Below are 18,192 nucleotides of genomic sequence, written 5' to 3' on the forward strand. Positions count from 1 at the left end.
CCATCGATGCACTTGGCAGTACCACCCTGATTGCTCGAGTCAGAAGCTTGGAGGTCCTTCCTCAGGATTTTCTGTCACTTCCCATCAGCAAACCGTGCAGGTTCTACCCTCTCCGTCCCTCTCAAGTGCATCCACTCTTCTCTCTTTCCTCTGACATCACCCAGTCCAAGTCATTCTCATCCTTTTCTGCCAAGCTATGCTCTTCATAGCAGCCATAGTGATCTTTTAAAAATGCCAAACAGATCCTGGAACTTTCCTGCTTCACACCCTCCAGGTTCCTCGCATTGCATGTAGGGTAGATTCCAGACCCTTCCTCAGGGCCCACCAGGCCCTGCAGGATCAGTCTGCTCCTATGCCATGAACTTCACCACTTCCTGCTTCCAGCCACACTGCCTTCCTCTTTGCTCCTCAAACCAAGCTCTTTCCACCTCAAGCTCTTTCCCTTTGTGTGGAACAGTCTCCCCCAAATCTTTGCTCAGGCAGCTCCTTCTCCACCTCCAGTTTTAATGTCACAGCCTGGGAGCAATCTTCCCTGACCATGCTATGGAGAATCCATTCCTCTCCCTCAAAGCATCTTCGTTTCTTTTACAGTTAAACATAATAACAGATGGCTACAAGAGCTATTTGCTTATTCTCCCACTAGAGTTTAAGTTCTACAAGGGAAGGAACGAGTGGTGTGCTGGTCCCTGCTCACAAGAGACAATTGTGTGCAATCTTCCCGTTCAGTGATGCCTGTTGGTCACTTAAAGCTGACCATGGTGGGAGGATTTACACCACAGTAACTGGCAAATGGCTACAAAGAAGGACTCCCTCCACCCCATTCCAAGAGCCAGAATCGGGTGTTAAACATTTACCAGCACTCCACTGGAAGGGACTGTATCTTTATCCTCAGGATCTAGAACAATGCCTAGTACACGAAAGAGGCTCAATATGCACCTACTGACACATAAGACAACATGAGACCAAAAAGAGAGAGAAAGAATAGAAATATTCAGGCCTCCAAGAATCTCACTAACCTCACACACTAACCTGCTAACAAGGAGTAGACAGGGAATGTGATACTCAGAGCCTCAGGGAGGGAGGGAACTCAGAGCACTGAATCTGGCTTCAGAAGCCCTAGTTTTAATCCCAGCACAGCTTCTAACTTGTTTTACGACTTTGGACCAATGTCTTCTTTGTTCTGGCCCTCAGTTTCTTTATCTGTAAAAAGCACACACTGGACTAGATTCTGTATCTCTAAGTCTCTGTGTTGGATTTAATGAAGCCCATTTATGTACTCAGTTACCAATTTCTGTACCCCCCACTCCCAGGTCACTGCACTTCATTACACAACTGTAGAGGGGGCTGTTTACATTGTAGTTGACTGAGTTATGCAGTACGCAGCCTGCACAGCTGTACGTGGCGGCCCTGCCCACTCTGTTCCTGGCCACTGGCCATTTCTAGGGGAGATGAAGTAGACAGTGAGTCCCTCCCTTTCCTGGCACACTAACCAGCTCAAAGAGCTCAGACAGTTTGGTTTTAGTTTTCCAGCTCCTAAGATTGTCTCCTGCTTGTCATAAGTGTGTGGATCAAGAGCCCTGGGCATCTGGGGTTAGCCCCAGCCCAGGGGGTGTTTGGACAAAGTAAGAACAAGACAAAGCTCAGGATATGCAATTTGTGGCAAGGCTTTCCCTTGAAGGAGAGGAAGTAGGGCAGTGAGGACCCGGAGAACTGCTGGGCCTGTCTGTCCCTGGTCTTTGACTGCAAACTAAAAAAAGGAATTGTGAGGGCCCATCCCTTCCAAGCCTGCAGGGCCCGCCCTACAGTGGATACACCCTACCCATTTGAAAAGTTCTCCGTCTGCACAGAGCTCAACATAGATCTACCAGAACACAAGCTAAGCTGGATGATATTGGTTAGGCTTGGTGGGGATGGAGGATGCCGGGGAGTGGAAGTGCTTTGGTTCTCTGAGGGTTATGCAGAACCCTTTGGTTTTCGGTATATGTCAGTTACTCATGCTTTCAAAACTATCCCAAATGTTCACTCCCAGTTTTAGGTCCTTAGGAGAGTTAAGGGCTCATGATTCCCTCTGCCTTTGCTAGAAAACAAAGTCCTGTCTTGTGAGGTGGTGAGCCACTTGTCATTGGAGGGATGCAAGCCAAGGAGAGCTACTTATCTGGGATGTTCAGGTTCCACGTTCCCTCCCAGGCAGACACTTGCCACTGAGGCCTCTCAAGAGGCGTCTGAAGCCCAGGAATCCTCATGAACCTGTGGATGATGAAGGGCCAACCATGCACTGGGTCCACCCATGCTCTAGATGAAGTTGTTTTAAAATAGAATTCCTGTGTAAACTGGTGCAGTCACTATGGAAAACAGTGTGCAGGTTCCTCAAAAAACTAAAAATAGAGTTGCCATATGACCCAGCAATCCCACTCCTGGGCATATATCCAGACAAAACTATAATTCAAAAAGACACATGCACCCCTATGTTCACAGGAGCACTATTCACAATAACCAAGACATGAAAGCAACCTAAATGTCCATCGACAGATGAATAGATAAAGAAGATGTGGTACATATATACAATGGAATACTGCTCAGCCATAAAAAAGAATGAAATAATGCCATTTGCAGCAACATGGATGGTCCTAGAGATGATCATACTAAGTGAAATAAGTCAGAAAGAGAAAGACAAATATCTGGTATCACTTATATATGGAATCTAAAATATGACACAAATGAACTTATCTACGAAACAGAAACAGACTCACAGACATAGAGAACAGACTTGTGGTTGCCAAGGGGGAGAGGGGGTTGGGGGAGTGATGGATTGGGAGTTTAGGATTAGCAGATGCAAACTATTATATATAGAATGGATAAACAACAAGGTCCTACTGTATAGCACAGGGAATTATATTCAATATCCTGTGACAAACCATAATAGAAAAGAATATAAAAAAGAATGTATACATATGTGTAACAATCACTTTGCTGTACAGCAGAAATTAACACAACATTGCAAATCAACTATACTTCAATAAAATAAATTTAAAATAAAATAAAATAGAATTCCTGTTGTCAACTTCTTTCTTGTGTTACACGTGGCTTTATACCCAGAGTCAAGGTTCTAGCTCAGGAAATGTTCACAGAAGCATGGAAGCATGGCCGCTGAAGAGCTTTCAGAAACATGAAGGCCAAATATTTATTTTAGAAGGGGTTGAATGGACATCTCAAGAGGGCATATGACTCACTTAAGTCTAGAACTGGAGCCTAAACTTGACCCAGAGGTCCTCATCCACAATCCAGGGCTTTTTCATTACCCTAGGCTTGGAGGGTCCAGTTAGTGAGAGATGTAATCCAGTCCCAGGCTTTGGTTTCCACTTCTGCTACATTCAGGGTTGGCCCAGATTGGTCCATCTGGGCTAAGCCATGGCTGATTTCAAACAACCTTTCCTATAAAATCAATAAGAGGCAGGGTAGGTCTAATATTCAGTTAGCCATGAACGCCTCTGTGTGAATTAGTCTGCAGCTGTTTTACTGCCCAGCAGGCTGAGTGGAGTCAAGGTTTAAAGAAGAGGGGCGTGGGCTGGCGTGAACTGCCTGAGGCAGTGTCAAGACCCTAAGAGTTGGAGGTAGGGCAGGATGGTGGGACGCTATACAGGGGAGGAGAAGGTAAGAGGGAAGGTAGTGAACAGTGCCCACTGCTCAAGGGACAGGCAGCCTTGTGGAGAGTGAGGGTAGAGCTGATAAGATGATAGCTGATGAAATGCAGCTGATGAAATGCAGCTGATGTGATAGAGAAGCTCACAGAAATATGATCATCACTTTGGCAGTGATCCAGGAGGGCTTCTTGGAAGAGGAGGCCTTTCTGGAGCTGCTAGGGCCCAGAGAAAGCAGCAACCTCCTCTCCACTTTAACCTACATCCTCTAAGGACATTTGTTACTGAGAGGATTGGGGGTTTCCTCTTCTTTCATGGAGACAACAGACTTATTTGGACTGCCCTCCCCAGTGGTTCCTTGCTATCCCCCTAACACATCCCTCCCTGCCCCCTTCCCAACTCCAGGCCAGCGCAATGCTCAGCAAAGCTTTGATCTGGGGCTTTTGGCCTCTGCTTCCACATAAAAGCTCCCTCCGCCCTCATAAGTGGGGCACCCTGGGCAGACCCCTCTTCCCTGGCCCGTCTCCATCAGCAGTGGGCACCAGTCCAGTGGGGCCATTGCCAAGCCAAACAGCACTGCAGAAACACTAAGGGACCTGGCTACCAGGTGGCGGGAAAGTGCCCTCCTGGGCCTCACCCTGGGGTGGGCTGAGCACGAGAGAAAATGGACACACCTGCCAACTTCTCTGGACTCTTCCCGTTGTGTGCCAAGGGGATACTAGCCCTGGAGGGGGCCCTGACTAAACCTCCAAGGAGACAGAGCCAGGGCAGTGGAGAAATCATGCCACAGATGAATGGAGTCTAGGTCTGTCTCGTCAAAACGTCCCCCAGTCAAACCTGAGCCCCATCGCACTTCAGTTCTGGATGAGTAGGGACTAGGGGGCATCTGTCCTTGCTGAGGGCTGCACAGGGTGACCTAGTGTCTCCTAGGGCATAGTGGGTGAGAAGAGTTTACGTGGGACAAGGGTGAACATTAAAACTTGACAACTCATGTTTAATGGATATTAAAAAATTACAAGCAAATCAAAACTTAGGTTTCACAGCAATTATTGCTTATGATGAAGGTTAAGTGCAAAGACTGAGTTGATTTAAAGTCAGTTGAATGAAAATTATTAAGTGAAAGTACTCCAGATGTTACACAGATATGGCCAGAGCCGTGTGAGCAGTACAGTTAAAGCAGGAAGGAAGGTGGGCTTTGGAGATGATCAAACCTGGATTTGGAGTCTGGATCTCATTTTTATCAGCAGCTGCAAGACCTCGGTCAAGTCACATGACCTCTGGGAACTGCAGTTTCTGGAGTCAGACCCCCTGCGTTCCAATCCCAGGCTGTGACTTTAAGACCCTGGTGATCTTGGGTAAGTTACTTAACGACATGCATCAGTTTCCTCCTCTCTAAAATGGGGGAGATAACAGCACCCCTCTTTTAGGATTATTGAGAAGATGAGTGCTCAGAACAAAATCTGGGGCTTCCCTGGTGGTGCAGTGGTTAAGAAACCGCCTGCCAATGCAGGGGACACGGGTTCCAGTCCTGGTCCAGGAAGATCCCACGTGCCGCAGAGCAACTAAGCCCATATGCCACAACTACTGAGCCTGTGCTATAGAGCCCGTGAGCCACCATTACTGAGCCCACGTGCCACAACTACTGAAGCCCGCGCTCCTAGAGCCTGTGCTCCGCAACAAAGAGGAGCCACCGCAATGAGAAGCCCGCTCACTGCAACTAGAGAAAGCCTGCACACAGCAACGAAGACCCAACGCAGCCAAAAATAAATAAATAAATAAATTTATTAAAAAAAAAAAAAAAAAAGAACAAAGCCTGATTCATGGAAGCCCCCGATGACTGTTAGCAAGTAGTACACATTTATTGAGCACCTCATCCCTGCCAGACATGTTGTTTGGTAATCAGTATTATTTCTATTTATTCATACTGATCCTACAAGGTAGGTGTTATAATTCCCATTATACATTCTAAAGACAGGATGTGACCTGCCCAAGGTCACACACTTAGTAAGTGCCAGGGCCGGTATTCAAACCCCAAGTCAGTGGTTACATGCCCCAAATATGAACCTCACTGGGCTCAGACTCAGTCTCCCCACCTGTACAATGGGTTTATTGTCATCTCCCCAGTCACCAGGGCAGAATCTGGTCTGGTGGTTCCCAGGGATTGGACCATAACCTGGTCCACTATTAGGGTCTGCTGTTTCGCCCCTGCCATCTTCTCTGGGCACTGCCAGCTCCTTCTGGGGTACCGGAGGACACATCCACATTCTGCGGTCCATGGAGGATGTCTGAATCACTACCCTTCTGTGGGAAACGAGGCATTTTAAACTTCTGCTCCACCCCGCTGTTCCCTGGGAAGTCCATTACATACCTAGGTTTTCACTGTGTAAAAACAAGGACTGTCCCATGTCTCCTTGTGTCCTCTCTGAGTCACAGTAAATAACAGTGAAGAGCATGGCCCAGCTGGGCCGGCCTGGGCTGCCTGCTCTGAACACTTTGCCCCTTTCAAGGCCCTTCTCGTTCAAGATCCCCTCCTCCACCTCAGCAGCCCACCAGCAACTACCACCACACTCTTGTCTGGAAAGAAAGGCTTTACTAACCAATGTCCTGCGAAGTGTCAGGACTGAACGCCTAGGGGACTGGTGTCCTAAGAAAGGTGACTGGGGAGAGGGTGATACTTATCTCAAAGGGGATTAACTAATGGGATTGCAGGCTGCTGCAGGCTAGGGGGAGGTTTTCATTGATTCATTCATTCATTCCACAACTACTTATTACTTGCCTCCTCTGGCTGGGCCCTGCTCTGGACCCTGGGATACACATGTAAAACAACATATAGAAATTCTTGCTTTCACGATGACACTCCATTGGAGGAGACAGACAATAAACAAGGTGAATAAAGAAAATCGGTAATAATGCTCGCTAGTGAGAAATACCCCAGTGGGACTAAAGCAGGCACGGGGGTTTATATAAGGGAGTGCATGCAGGGGAGGCTGACATTTTAGTTAGGGGTGCAGGAAAGGCCTCCATGAGAGGTGGGTGTTGGAGTGAAGACCTGAAGGAAGCGAGAGAGGCTCTTTGGTGAAGAGCATCCAGGCAGAAGGAATAGCAAGTGCGAAGCCCAAGGCGCCAGGTATGTTTGAAGAACATTCCGGAAACTGTGTGGGTGAAGCAGAAGCAGCAAGTGGGGGAGGAGTAGAGGATGAGGTCGAAAAGGCAGGGGAGTCAGATCACACAAGCCTCTCACCCAGAGAAGAAGGGGAGCCCCAGAGAGTTCGTGGCAGAGGGATTAGGACATGATCCCATCCACATTCAAGCAGCATCCCTCTGGCTACTGGGTGCAGGAGCTCAAGGGACAGGGCGGATGCAGGGAGACCAGTTGGCTGGCTGTTGCCACAAGCCACGGGAGCCTTTCTGGGCACCCCCAGAGCAGCCCCCAGACCCCTGCCTGTCTCCTGGTCCTAGTCCTCCGGGCTGAGCAGAGGTGGGAAGACGGATGGCAGACCAGAGCTTTCACAGCAAGGATCATGGGGACCAGTGCAACTTACAGACTGGGGGTGGGGGGAGGGGCTAGTTTTAAGATGTGCTCAAATGCAGAGATGCACACGAAAGAGAGAGGAAAGAGCAGGGACCATCTCGGTGACCATTCTGACATATTCCGGACAACCAGAGGGGCCTCTTGCCAAGCCTGCCAGCATGTCTGCCCCTGGCTGGCCTCACTGTCAGCAGCAAGCACATTCCACAGTTGATGTTTGGCTTGTGGTCTGGCCTGGCCTTCTCGTTGGTTTCTTCTGCTCTGAAAGGCTTTTTAAAATCAGAATCTGGGTTCTCTTTAAGTTTGGGGCATGAATCACTGCTTCTGGGCCTGGAAAGGGGATAGAGGGAAAGGAGGGACCATGTCACGGGTGCTCCCTCTCTCAGGCCCGCGTGCCACTAAGCATGTGTACGTGACAGGCTCCCAGTCAAAACATTCCAAGTCAGACTCGCTTCCAAGCTCCCAGCCAATATTTCCACCTGCCCAAGAGCCCCACAAAGTCGACATGTCCAGGATCCACTCAACTTCCTGGTCCTTAACACACACCCCCTCATATTCTCTCCTTTTCTTTCCCTGGTGACCAAGGATGTTCCACTCTGCCCCTCACAGGTTCCCTCTTCCTCTCTCCTCTCACCACCTTTACATCAGGCTCTGGCATCCTCCTGCCTGGGTTGCTGCAGTAGCCATCTTAGCAATCCACTTGCTTCTAGGTGTTGTCCTGTCACATTCAACCTACACCCATATCCCCCTCCCCCCCACCAAGGAGTTTCTCAAACCATAGATTAGAACATGCTCTACCCTCCCTCAAAAACCTTCAGTGGCTCCCATCTGCTATATCCAAATGCCTTATTTGGCATTCGGTCCTCTCTCGGTGGCCTCAGCCTATGTTCCATTCTTGCAGTTCTACACATACTCCAGCATCCTGTCAACCAAACATCAGGCTGTTCCCCAGATATATTCTCTGCTCTTCTTGCAGTTACAAATCATCTCTTTTTCACCTCTCAAATTCCAGAGTCTTTTATCTGTAGCTCTCTTATAGCTTTATTATTTCCTCCCTTGTATTAGTTATTATTATTTCTTTTTGGCTGCATTGGGTCTTCGTTGCTGTGCACGGGCTTTCTCTAGCTGCGGTGAGTGGGGGCTATTCTTTGTCGCGGTGTGCGGGCTTCTCATTGCGGTGGCTTCTCTTGTTGCGGAGCACAGGCTCTAGGTGCACGGGCTTCAGTAGGTGTGGCATGTGGGCTCAGCAGTTGTGGCTCACGGGCTCTAGAGCGCAGGCTCAGTAGTTGTGGCACACGGGCTTAGTTGCTCCGTGGCATGTGGGATCTTCCTGGACCAGGGCTGGAACCCGTGTCCCCTGCATTGGCAGGCGGATTCTCAACCACTGCGCCACCAGGGAAGCCCCGTATTAGTTATTTATCCAAAGATCTCTCTCCTATTAGACCATAAACTCTTTGAAGGACAGGACTTATCTCTTAACTTTTATCCCTCAGAGTGCCTAGCACAGCACCTAATACAGGCCACTGTGTTGGGACCTCTTGGGGGTGCATCTGCAAAGAAACATAAGACATCTATCTTGCCCTTAAATATCTTTCTGTTGACTTAGACAGTTCTTACATTCATTCAACACATATTATTTGAGCAGTACTATGTCTGGCACTGTGGGAGAGCTGGCAATACAGAGACTGATAGATGTGGTCCCTGCTCCAGTCCAGTGGGCAAAGCTGTTCAGGCTATTATAATACTGTGTTGTGTATGGGGTATAACACTGTAAGAAGTATAGGCATCTTGAGATCACGAAAGTAACTGATCCAAGGTCTGACTGAGTCAGGTGAGGCTTTCAGGAGGAAGACCTGAAGAATAAATGGGAGACAGCCAGGAGAAAGGAGGGGGTCGGATGGGATATAGGGAACAATGTGAGTGAAGGACAGAGAGAGCTGGTGTGTTTGAGAAACTAAGAAGCTCAGTTTAGTGGAGGTGCCATAGGGGTGTAGACGTGCCCATGCACATGGTGCTGCTAGAGGGGAGTCCTGAGTGCAGGCTGTTCAGGGTCTGGTGAGCTCTATTAAAGAGGCTGGACTCAACCTAAGGCAATAGGGAGCCACTGAGGGTTTTAAGCAGGGGCAGTGACTACACACTCAGTTTGTGTTTTAGCCTCACTTTGTCTGCTATTGAGGAAGGTCTGGGTGGATGGGGTCCGGAGGGAGGGAGGATGATAACTGAGTTTAGGCCTCAGGCTGGTCGCAGGGGCTTCCTGCTCTGCCTCCCCCAGGCAAGCCTCTCCTCTTTGTCCTGATGGAGCATCCCTTACCCACCCAACCTGGGCTCCTCTTTGACAGTCCCCATCCTGAGTCAGGTGTTTCCTTCACCTGAACACTCACAACAGCTTCAGTGGGGCCCAGAATCTCAGGGTTGGAATGACCCTAATGGGCTCTGTTTAACCCCTGCTGGACACCTCCTACCGTGCCAGTCCATCTGTCTGTGAGCAGTTCTGACCAGGATCCTCAGCCAAATTGGTGTCCCCATAGCCCCTCTTTGGCTTTCCTCTGGCCCACTTGGGGCCACACAGTGATCAATAGCTTATGGCCTTGTGGGGGACACAGACAGGGTCACTAAATGAATAACCCTCCAGATACCAACTCCCATCTCAAATTGCCCCTTGTGCCTCAGCCTCTCAAACTCTGATTCCACCCTACATCTCCAGCCCAGCCTGGCTATGAATCCTGTGAAACTGCAGGCTGGAGAGGTGGGCTGGAAAACTGGGAAGCAGGACAATTGGTTACATCTTGGTTTCACCACTGACTGTTTGTGACCCTGAGAAAGTCATTTCCCTTCCCTGGACAGTGTTTTCTCTTCTGCTTGATTGGGGATTGGGTTTAGATGACACCAGTGAGTCTCAGCCTTGGCTGCCCATTAGAATTACTGGGGAGCTTTAAAAAATGCCAAGGCCAGGCTCCATCAAGGAGAGTGATGGTGTGTTCTGGTGGGGACAGTGAAAAGTTCTGTTTTACACCATCATTCTCTTGTTCACCCATGAATGAGGACCACTGGACTTGCTGATTGTCTGCAGACCAAGAGGGGAGGCTGAAGTGGGCAGGTAAAAAACCCAAGAAGTGACCCCTTATTTAGAAGGATTAGCCCAGCAGGACCACGGCAGCACCAATACCCGTGGCTGTGGAAAGGCCAGCATTTCAAGTTTTGGCTTCTTGCTTTCGCCAAGAGGGCTACTCCAGAGCTCAGCATCAAATGCTTGAAGGTCCCCCACAAAGGTTCTCAAAGGGGTCTTGAGGCTGTAACTGGAGACAGAAGCATCCTCTGAATTCCATGGCTTAAAAATCATTCCACAGCCCTGGCTGTGTGCCTTCAGAACTGCTCTATGGGCACCCCTGCATCTACGGACACCAACACTTTTCATGGGCCCTGCAGCCTGTGTGTGATCTGTGCCTTCCTGCCCTCACAGAGGCTGGGCCTTATCTGATTTGGAATTTCCAGAACCTGGAGATGCCTGGGGTTTAGTGGGTGCTCAGTACATACTGGCCAAATGGACGAGCCACACAGTTTCTTCATGTGTCAAGAGGGATCCTGGTGCCTTCCTTGCCAAATCACAAGCCTGCAGGGAGAACTCTGTGAGCAGTTGCTCAGCCCCACACTCAGAAGGGCCCCCGCTTGGTTTAATGCTCTGCCGTGGCCACCTTGAAATTCTTAATAGTCTTTAAACAAGGAGCCCTGTATTTTCATTTCACACTGGGCCCCACAGATTATGTAGCTGATCCTGCATATGTGGTAAGTGGTGGGAATAAACTCAGAGAAGAGCTCTGTCTACATACTATTTATGGGACTTTATGGTTGCCACCAGTCACCAAATATGAGAGGCTATGAGCTCCAGGAAAAGAGTAATTCCAGTAGAAGGAGAGGAGATGGACATCACTTTGTGGTCTTCTTCCTGGCAGTAGTCTGAGGGCCTGGGGATGGGCGAGACAGAAAGGACAGATGGTGGAGACTGCAGACACCCCCAGTGGTCTACAGAGAATGATTTCAATGATCTTGTCCTACCTGCCTGCCACAGATGTAGAAATCTACCATTAGAACTTCATTCCTTTGGCCGAAGCACTGTTTGCTCCTTAAGTTCCTCTGACGAGTGTAGCAAACTAGGTTTCTAATCTCATCTTTGGCCAGAAGATCTGTCCCTGAATTCCTATGTGATCTTGGGGAAATCACAGGAAATCATTTAACTGTGAAAAGCCTCAGTTTCCCCCTCTATCTAATGGACATACCAGCCTCGACAGGACCTCTGACCTCACTTGGCCTATTCTGACTGACAGAACAAATATACGGGAGTGCTCTTTGCAGACTGTTGGGAGCTGTATCCACTTACTCATTTCATGATTTTTCCATGGCCTTCTTGAGGCCCAGTCTGCAAAGAAATAGGTCCTGGAAATCTGCAGGGTCAGGATTCCTGTAGCCTGGCCCAGCTGGGTGATGCTGCTGGGGGAAGAAAGCTGTCAGCCCCAGCTATGGAGGCAGGAGCCCCTTCTCTGTGTCATCCTATTTGGAATCCTGGAGCACATTGCTATAGCAACTTGCCTAACTCACCCCACATGCCACGTGGAAAAACCTCTGCCCGCTTTAGAGCAGCATCACCCAAGCCACAGACTGGCTTCTTCTATGTTACAGGTTGAGGCCGCCCATCATCCACAAGGACCCAGGTAGAACCCATCTGATCAGTGATGGAGTAGTGGGATAAGGGGCTGGACGAGGCCAGGCAGGTCCCTTGCCTCAACTTTTTGGTCTCACCTATTTCAGGTCCTGGTACCTGAAATTCCATCATTAGCCCCTTGATCCTTTGGCTCAAGGCACAGCCCAGTTAAAATGCAAATCACCTTGAAGGACACATGAAGCTGTCATCACTCATTAGTGCTGTGCAGCATGAATTAACTCGTTAGGCCTGGAGCTCAGAGCAGGTTTTGATTAGGGGAAGCAGAGGCAGGGAAGGGAGGAGAGCAATGCCCAGCCTAAACCCTGAGGAGGGTTGGAGAGGCAGTCAGAGTGGCCCAGAATATTGGGACTTGGGGGCAGATGGTAGAGCCCCACTCAGCCCTGAGCAGGGAGGCAAGTGAGGGAGAGAGGCTCCCGTATTAAAAGGCAGGGCGTGAGGACCACTTCTCACCAAGCCAGCATCTTGACTGGGAAATCGCTGTCTAGCTGAGTCTGAAGGAGAGAGCTGCTTCTCCTGGACCAGTGTCCATGTGAGGATGGCCATTTGCGTACAGATCTCATTTTCCCTGAAGACAGTATCTTCCAGCAAGGGCATCTTATTCATCTTTCTGTGCCCTCCTGAAGAGACATTATGCACAGATTAAGGGCAAACACCAAACATCGCCTCTTACTCAGTCAGCATGACCCTGGATGAACCATTTAACTTCTCACGTGTAACCTGGTGATTGCTGTAGTGACTTCCATAGCGAGGCCTAGCTGAGATGTGAGAAAATGCTTGACGCAGTGCCTGGTATGAATCAAGTGAATGATGGGAAGGGTGATCAATGAACTGCTATTATTTTCTGAGGGCTTACTGGGTGCCAGATGCTGTTCCAAACACTTGGTATGAATGAACCACACAGAGATCATCTAAAGCACACATCAGCCTGTGAAGTCGTTATTCTACCCATTTTACAGATGAGGAAATGAGGCCCAGAGGGATTTATCCAGGGTCACCCAAGCAGAAAGGATTTGAATCCAGTTGGGCTCCCAGGACACACACATAATGATCATTACTCCAGCTCAGTAAGCTCGAAGGTGGAGGAAGTTTGGGATAGAGGCAGTGCGGGGGCGGGGGGAGATGGGGGCATGTTTGACCACACTGACTTCTTCCTCCAGGAGGGATTTTATTCATCTCGTGAAGGTCATAAGTACAGAGTATGAAAACCCTTCATGGAATTTTGGGGGAGCTTATTTATTTTTGGCTTACGAGATGACCGACTCCAGTCTCCTCCCCTTCTCCCCTGGCTGGTAACCTTCTGGGATTTCAACTAAGAATTGGTACACTCAGGATTTACATGTTGGGGGATGGGGACCCTCCTTGCTAGACCACAGCTCCCTAGAGCAAGCACTCCACACTAAGGGCATGTGGGTGACTTTGGAGCTCATAATTGTTTTGGGAAAATAGTTTCAAATGGCTATGAATTCCTGAGGGTAGCCCACGGTTCAGTGGTGTTGGGATAGGGGCATTAAGCTATGAGGGCCAGATGAGACCCCGTTTTTGGAATGTGTTAGTGCATGTTTAAAGCTTGTTCTGTAGCTGACCCTCCCTGAGTCAGCCAGAGGCTGTCACTACCTAGGGAGGATTGTGATGGATCCTTTCTCTTTGCAACTGCAATAGAACAATGTAAGTAAGATCTGGAAGCCTATAGTGAGAGAAGAATCTCCAAAGTCAGGCATTAAGGAGAGAAAAGAGGGCTTTTTAATTCTCCAAAAACTCCCTTCTATACAGCAAGAGCCAAGCTACGCCAGCTAAGATCATAGTTCTGTCCTAAGCAATGAGGGGAGGGGATGGAAGGGAAGTCCCTGCTGTTGGAGGAAGCTGTCACTGCAGGAAGGGAGACAAAGAGGTTCACAGAGGGCAAAATGAAGGTGAGCTGCTGTCTGAGTTTCTCAAGGACCCACAGCCCTGTGGGTGGGCTGGGAACAATGAGGATGTCTAGCTGAGGAGATAGACATCCCATCTCTGGGGGATCCACTGCAGGGTAGAGATAGGGGCATGGTGAATAAGAAGAAAGAGGGTCATATTCTACTTTCATCTCGTTAGGGCCCCCAGGGTCTGCCTGTGGAAGGGTCCAGAAGCTCCACGGCTGATGGTGGCTGAGAGGCTTGGCTGACAAGCTCCCAGCAGGGTGGGCACTGGGGAGGCAAAGTGACAAACTTTATCTCCTTCCCTGCTCTTCCCAAGCTGGAGAGCAGGACTTGGATCTTTTTAGTCTTTGCACACCTGTGGTGCCCAGTACTGTGCCTTTTCCATACAAGGTTTTTCTGCTGAATAAGACCCCCACGCACAAGGACACATAAGGGAGTGGTATCGTTCTTCTCCTCTCCAACGACACAAAACACTCACGCCAGGATCATACTGACTTCAAGACAGCCTCAATGGCAAAACAAAAACAAAAACAAAAATCCCTGAGTTCCCATTATGACCAAGATTTTGGGCCAGTCCTTTGGGAGAAGGGATTAGGAAAGTTCAGGTTTATTTATGAGTATGAAGTATGAAGGTTACATCTCTGCATCCTTAGATCCCTTACTCAATGGCCAGTAATGAGCAATGATGATGATGATGATGGAGAAGAAAAACAAACTCCTAAATGCTCAATATGTGCCTGCAACTTTCCAAGTACTTTATATACATCATAAATCTTTGGATACTCTTTAAGTTCTATTATTATCATCCCCATTTTGCAGATGAGAAAACTGAGGCACAGAGCTGGTTAGTAACTTGCCAAGGAAACAGAGTCCCAATTAGCAGAGGCCAGACCCATCCCAGGCAGTAAAACCCCAGGGCCTTCACCCCCACGCTCTGTCTGATCTCCCTATGTGTCTTTATGTCACCTGTCAGGTAACAAGTGCTCAGTAAAGACTGAAGTTTTTTTTTTTTTCTTTTTTTCTGCTTCCAAACTGGGAGGATTTCACTTTTATTTTATTTTATTTTCAAAAATTTTATTGAAGTATAGTTGATTTACAATGTTGTGTTTAATTTCTGCTGTACAGCAAAGTGACTCAGTTATACATATATATATTCTTTTTCCTAATCGTCAGATGCATTACAATAGGCAAGTTCTGATCAATGGGTCTGTTCTCTCTGAACGTCAGCTATAAGTCTTTGGACCTGTCTACTATTTTTCTGGCTTTCTTGATAGTTCTGCCCATCTCATCACCCTTCCCAGCCTGCAGCAGAAGCTCTGGAAAGATCAAGGCTCTGAACTCATAATGGCCTTAATGAGGACTCCCCCACCAACTTGGCCTGTGACAAGTCCCTGACCAGCCAAACTGTGCCATCACCAGTAGGCAAGCTTCCTGATAATCCTCACACTGAATCCATGTGATGCACAGATGAGAGATCAACATCAGTCCTGCTCTGGAGCTGGGGGAATGGACCCAATGACTTCTGTGACCCTTCTAATCTTCAGAGTCACTACTGACCAGAGTCATCTTTGTGGTTTTCAAATATTCACCTTTTTGTTCTTTAACTACTGTAGTTCCAGGAAATAACACTCTAATGTACAAACAGTCCCACTTTAAGGTCTATCCACACTCTACACACTCCTTTAAGGCCCAGTCCAAATGCTATCTCCTCCTGCAGGAAGCCTTATTCAAGCAGAACTGAACTTCTGTTCGAATTGCAGCCCTTAGCTTCTCTGTGCCATTCACTCCCCAGTGCTTCTACTTAGCTTTCTCTGGTCTCACCTTGTTCTTAGCTATAGGCAGGGCCCTGACTGCATACATGCTTGGGCCCCACCCCCAGTTCCTTGCAGGCAGATGTTGTTCCAACACTGATTGATATGTTTAATGAATCCCATATTTCAAGAACTCAGACTGACCAGACATAACTCAGGAGTGGTTTTCTCCATATGAAGGGAGTTCTGAGTCACAAATCCTGTCCCTGTCCTTCACCACACTCCCTTACCCGCCTCCATCCCTGCTTTATCATTATCAACCACCGATTCAGCCCTACTGTGCACCAAACCCTGTGTTAAGAACTTTTCTTACAGGGCCAGCCTGACTTAATCAGGCCAACAACTTTATGGTCTCAGAATATCTATCTCCGTTTACAGAGGAGGATACCTGTTGGAGAGATTGCATAACCTGCCTAAGGCGGTAAGGCTAGTGGGCAGCAGAGCCAGAACAGCAGAGCCAGGTCTGATTTCAAAGCTTTTGCCCCTAGCTTTCTGAGGTCTGGACTGTCTCTAGCCCCTAAAGCAGCCACTTCAACTCAAGTTCTGGAGGGGCCACATATCTGGGGTCACACAGGAGTGCATTCCCTTTTTCTATGGCTGGGTCTCCTAGTGATTTGAAGGCAGTTCCTAGAGTTCCCCCTCTTGCTTAAATGACCTAGAGAGGGCTTCACCACCTCCTCCGGCAGCGGGTTTCTAGATATATGCTGGCCTGGTCGCAGCTCTTCCCCCGCTGTCCCCAACGCTCTCTCCTCCCCAACTTAAAGCATCAATGTTTGTTTTCAGTTGTGACTCTACGATCTGAACTGAACCCCACCAGCACAGCCCCTTTCAACTACAGGCCCTCCCAGAAGCTCCACTATAGACCGACGCTGGGTGCACTTGTTTCCCGTACTACCCCGGGACTGGGTGAGCTTGCTTGGGCTGGGGGATCTCCACCTGTGCTCTTTGAGGGCGCCTCTCCCCCTGCCACCGCATCTGACTCCTACTACTGGCCCCAGCCCAGACCTGGAGCCCACGCAGAAGGGGAGGCTAGGCCCTTCGGCCAGTTTCCAAGGTGCTGGTCCCCGCCAGAGCACTCGGCCACGCCAAGGAGGGGTCCCGCAAGCTTTCCCGATCCGTAGAACAGCGCCTCTGGCCGCCGCCACCAAGTGGCGGGTCACTCCGGGACTCGGGGTGTGGGGACTCCCGGGCCGGGTGCCCCAGTGAGGATAGCCCAGGGCTGGCCTCTCGCTCCGGGCCGCGCGCCACGCCGGCCCGGGGTCCCCGCCGCGCCGCGACACCTGGAGTGCATTAGGCGGCGGCGCACGTCTCAGCGATGGCGGAATCCCCCGCATTATTGAATGAGCGCACAGTTCTGAGCGCGGGCTGGGGGGCGATGCCCCGTCCCTATCTCGAGGGTCAGGTAATGTTTTCGGGAGCCCTGGACTGCCGAGCTGCTCTCCGCAGCCTTCGGCTAGGCCCGCGACGGCTCGCCAGAGCCTGGGCACCGACCGCCCCAAGGCTGCGCTCCGTTCCGGCCCGAGGGACCCTGGGCGGCTCTTGCTCCCGGCCCTCCCCCAGCAACCCCCCTTCCCCGGGACCGCCGCAGCAGGCTCTCCACTCTTAGGGATGCTTTCTCCGGGCGCCCTGACCCCTTCCCTCGCTCAGGACGCGCGCCCTCGGCGCTCCCGGCACCGCGAGTGACCCCCGCGGCGGCGCGGAAAGCTCGGCGGGGCGCTTGGAGGTAAGCAGGGCGCCCGGCGGGGCCACCAGCCCTCGGCGCTTTTCAACTCGAGCCTCTTAAACTCCACCAAAGTCCCGGCCTCTGGCCGCCTCCGCGAGCCTCCCTCTAGCGCGGAACTTGACGGAGTCGATCGACTGCAGCCAGTTCCCGGGGGACCCACGTCCCCGAAAGCCGCCGAAGTCGGACCCTGGGAGCGCACCGCGACCGGCTCCTGGCAGCTGTTTATCCCAGGCCTCGGAGGGTCAGGGAGGGGCTCCCGGAGGCGGGGGGTGGCGGGGGTATAAGGGGGCACGTACCTGGCCACAGGCTGAGGGCCCAGGCCACCAGGAGGCCCCTGGTCAGGTCCATGGTCCGCGGCGCGTTGGCGGGGCGCGGTGCGGAGCGGCGGCGGGGGGCGGCGAGCCAGAGCGACAGCCTCCTCTGCGCGGCGCCCCGAGCCTGCACTGCGCGCGGCGCCCGGCTCCCTGACAGCCGCGGCTGCTTCAGAGGAAGTGGGAGGGCTCGAGCGGCGGGGAGGGGCGCCCGGACACCGCTGGGCTCTGGCTGCGGGCCAGTCGCGGCCCCTCTGCCACCTGCGCGGGCGGCGGGCTGTGGCCTCGACGCCTCTCCGGATCTCTCCTTCTGCCTCCACCCCACCTCTGCCTTAGGAGAAAATTCCAGAGGACCGCTCCTGGGAACCACCTCACCAGTGCAGCGCCTGCCTCCACACCACCACCACCACCCCCACCACCAAATTCAGAGTCTGTTCAGGAAGAGTGGCTTCTATTCTCATGTCCCAGAGGAAGGAGCTTCCGAGAGCTCAGAGGGGTACCTAAGGTGACTCAGGGACATGGGCCATGACTCGGGTCTCCCTTGGCCAAGGGG

At 50.7% G+C, this 18,192-nt stretch overlaps 1 protein-coding gene across 2 annotated transcripts in view; it reads right to left on the minus strand.

The window, feature by feature from the left end:
* Positions 1 to 17,919, minus strand: part of ITGA11 (integrin subunit alpha 11) — a 127,099-nt gene extending 109,180 nt beyond the window's left edge. For both annotated transcript variants that reach the window (XM_082617733.1, XM_082617732.1), the window contains exon 1: positions 17,625 to 17,919. In XM_082617733.1, coding sequence (XP_082473859.1) covers positions 17,625 to 17,676 — 52 coding nt within the window. In that variant the 5' untranslated portion in view covers positions 17,677 to 17,919. The remainder of the gene's footprint in view (positions 1 to 17,624) is intronic.
* Between the last annotated feature and the right edge of the window lie 273 nt (positions 17,920 to 18,192).

The sequence above is a fragment of the Mesoplodon mirus genome, assembly GCF_964341445.2.
Source record: "Mesoplodon mirus genome assembly, chromosome: 4".
NCBI classification, from domain to species: Eukaryota; Metazoa; Chordata; class Mammalia; order Artiodactyla; family Ziphiidae; genus Mesoplodon; species Mesoplodon mirus.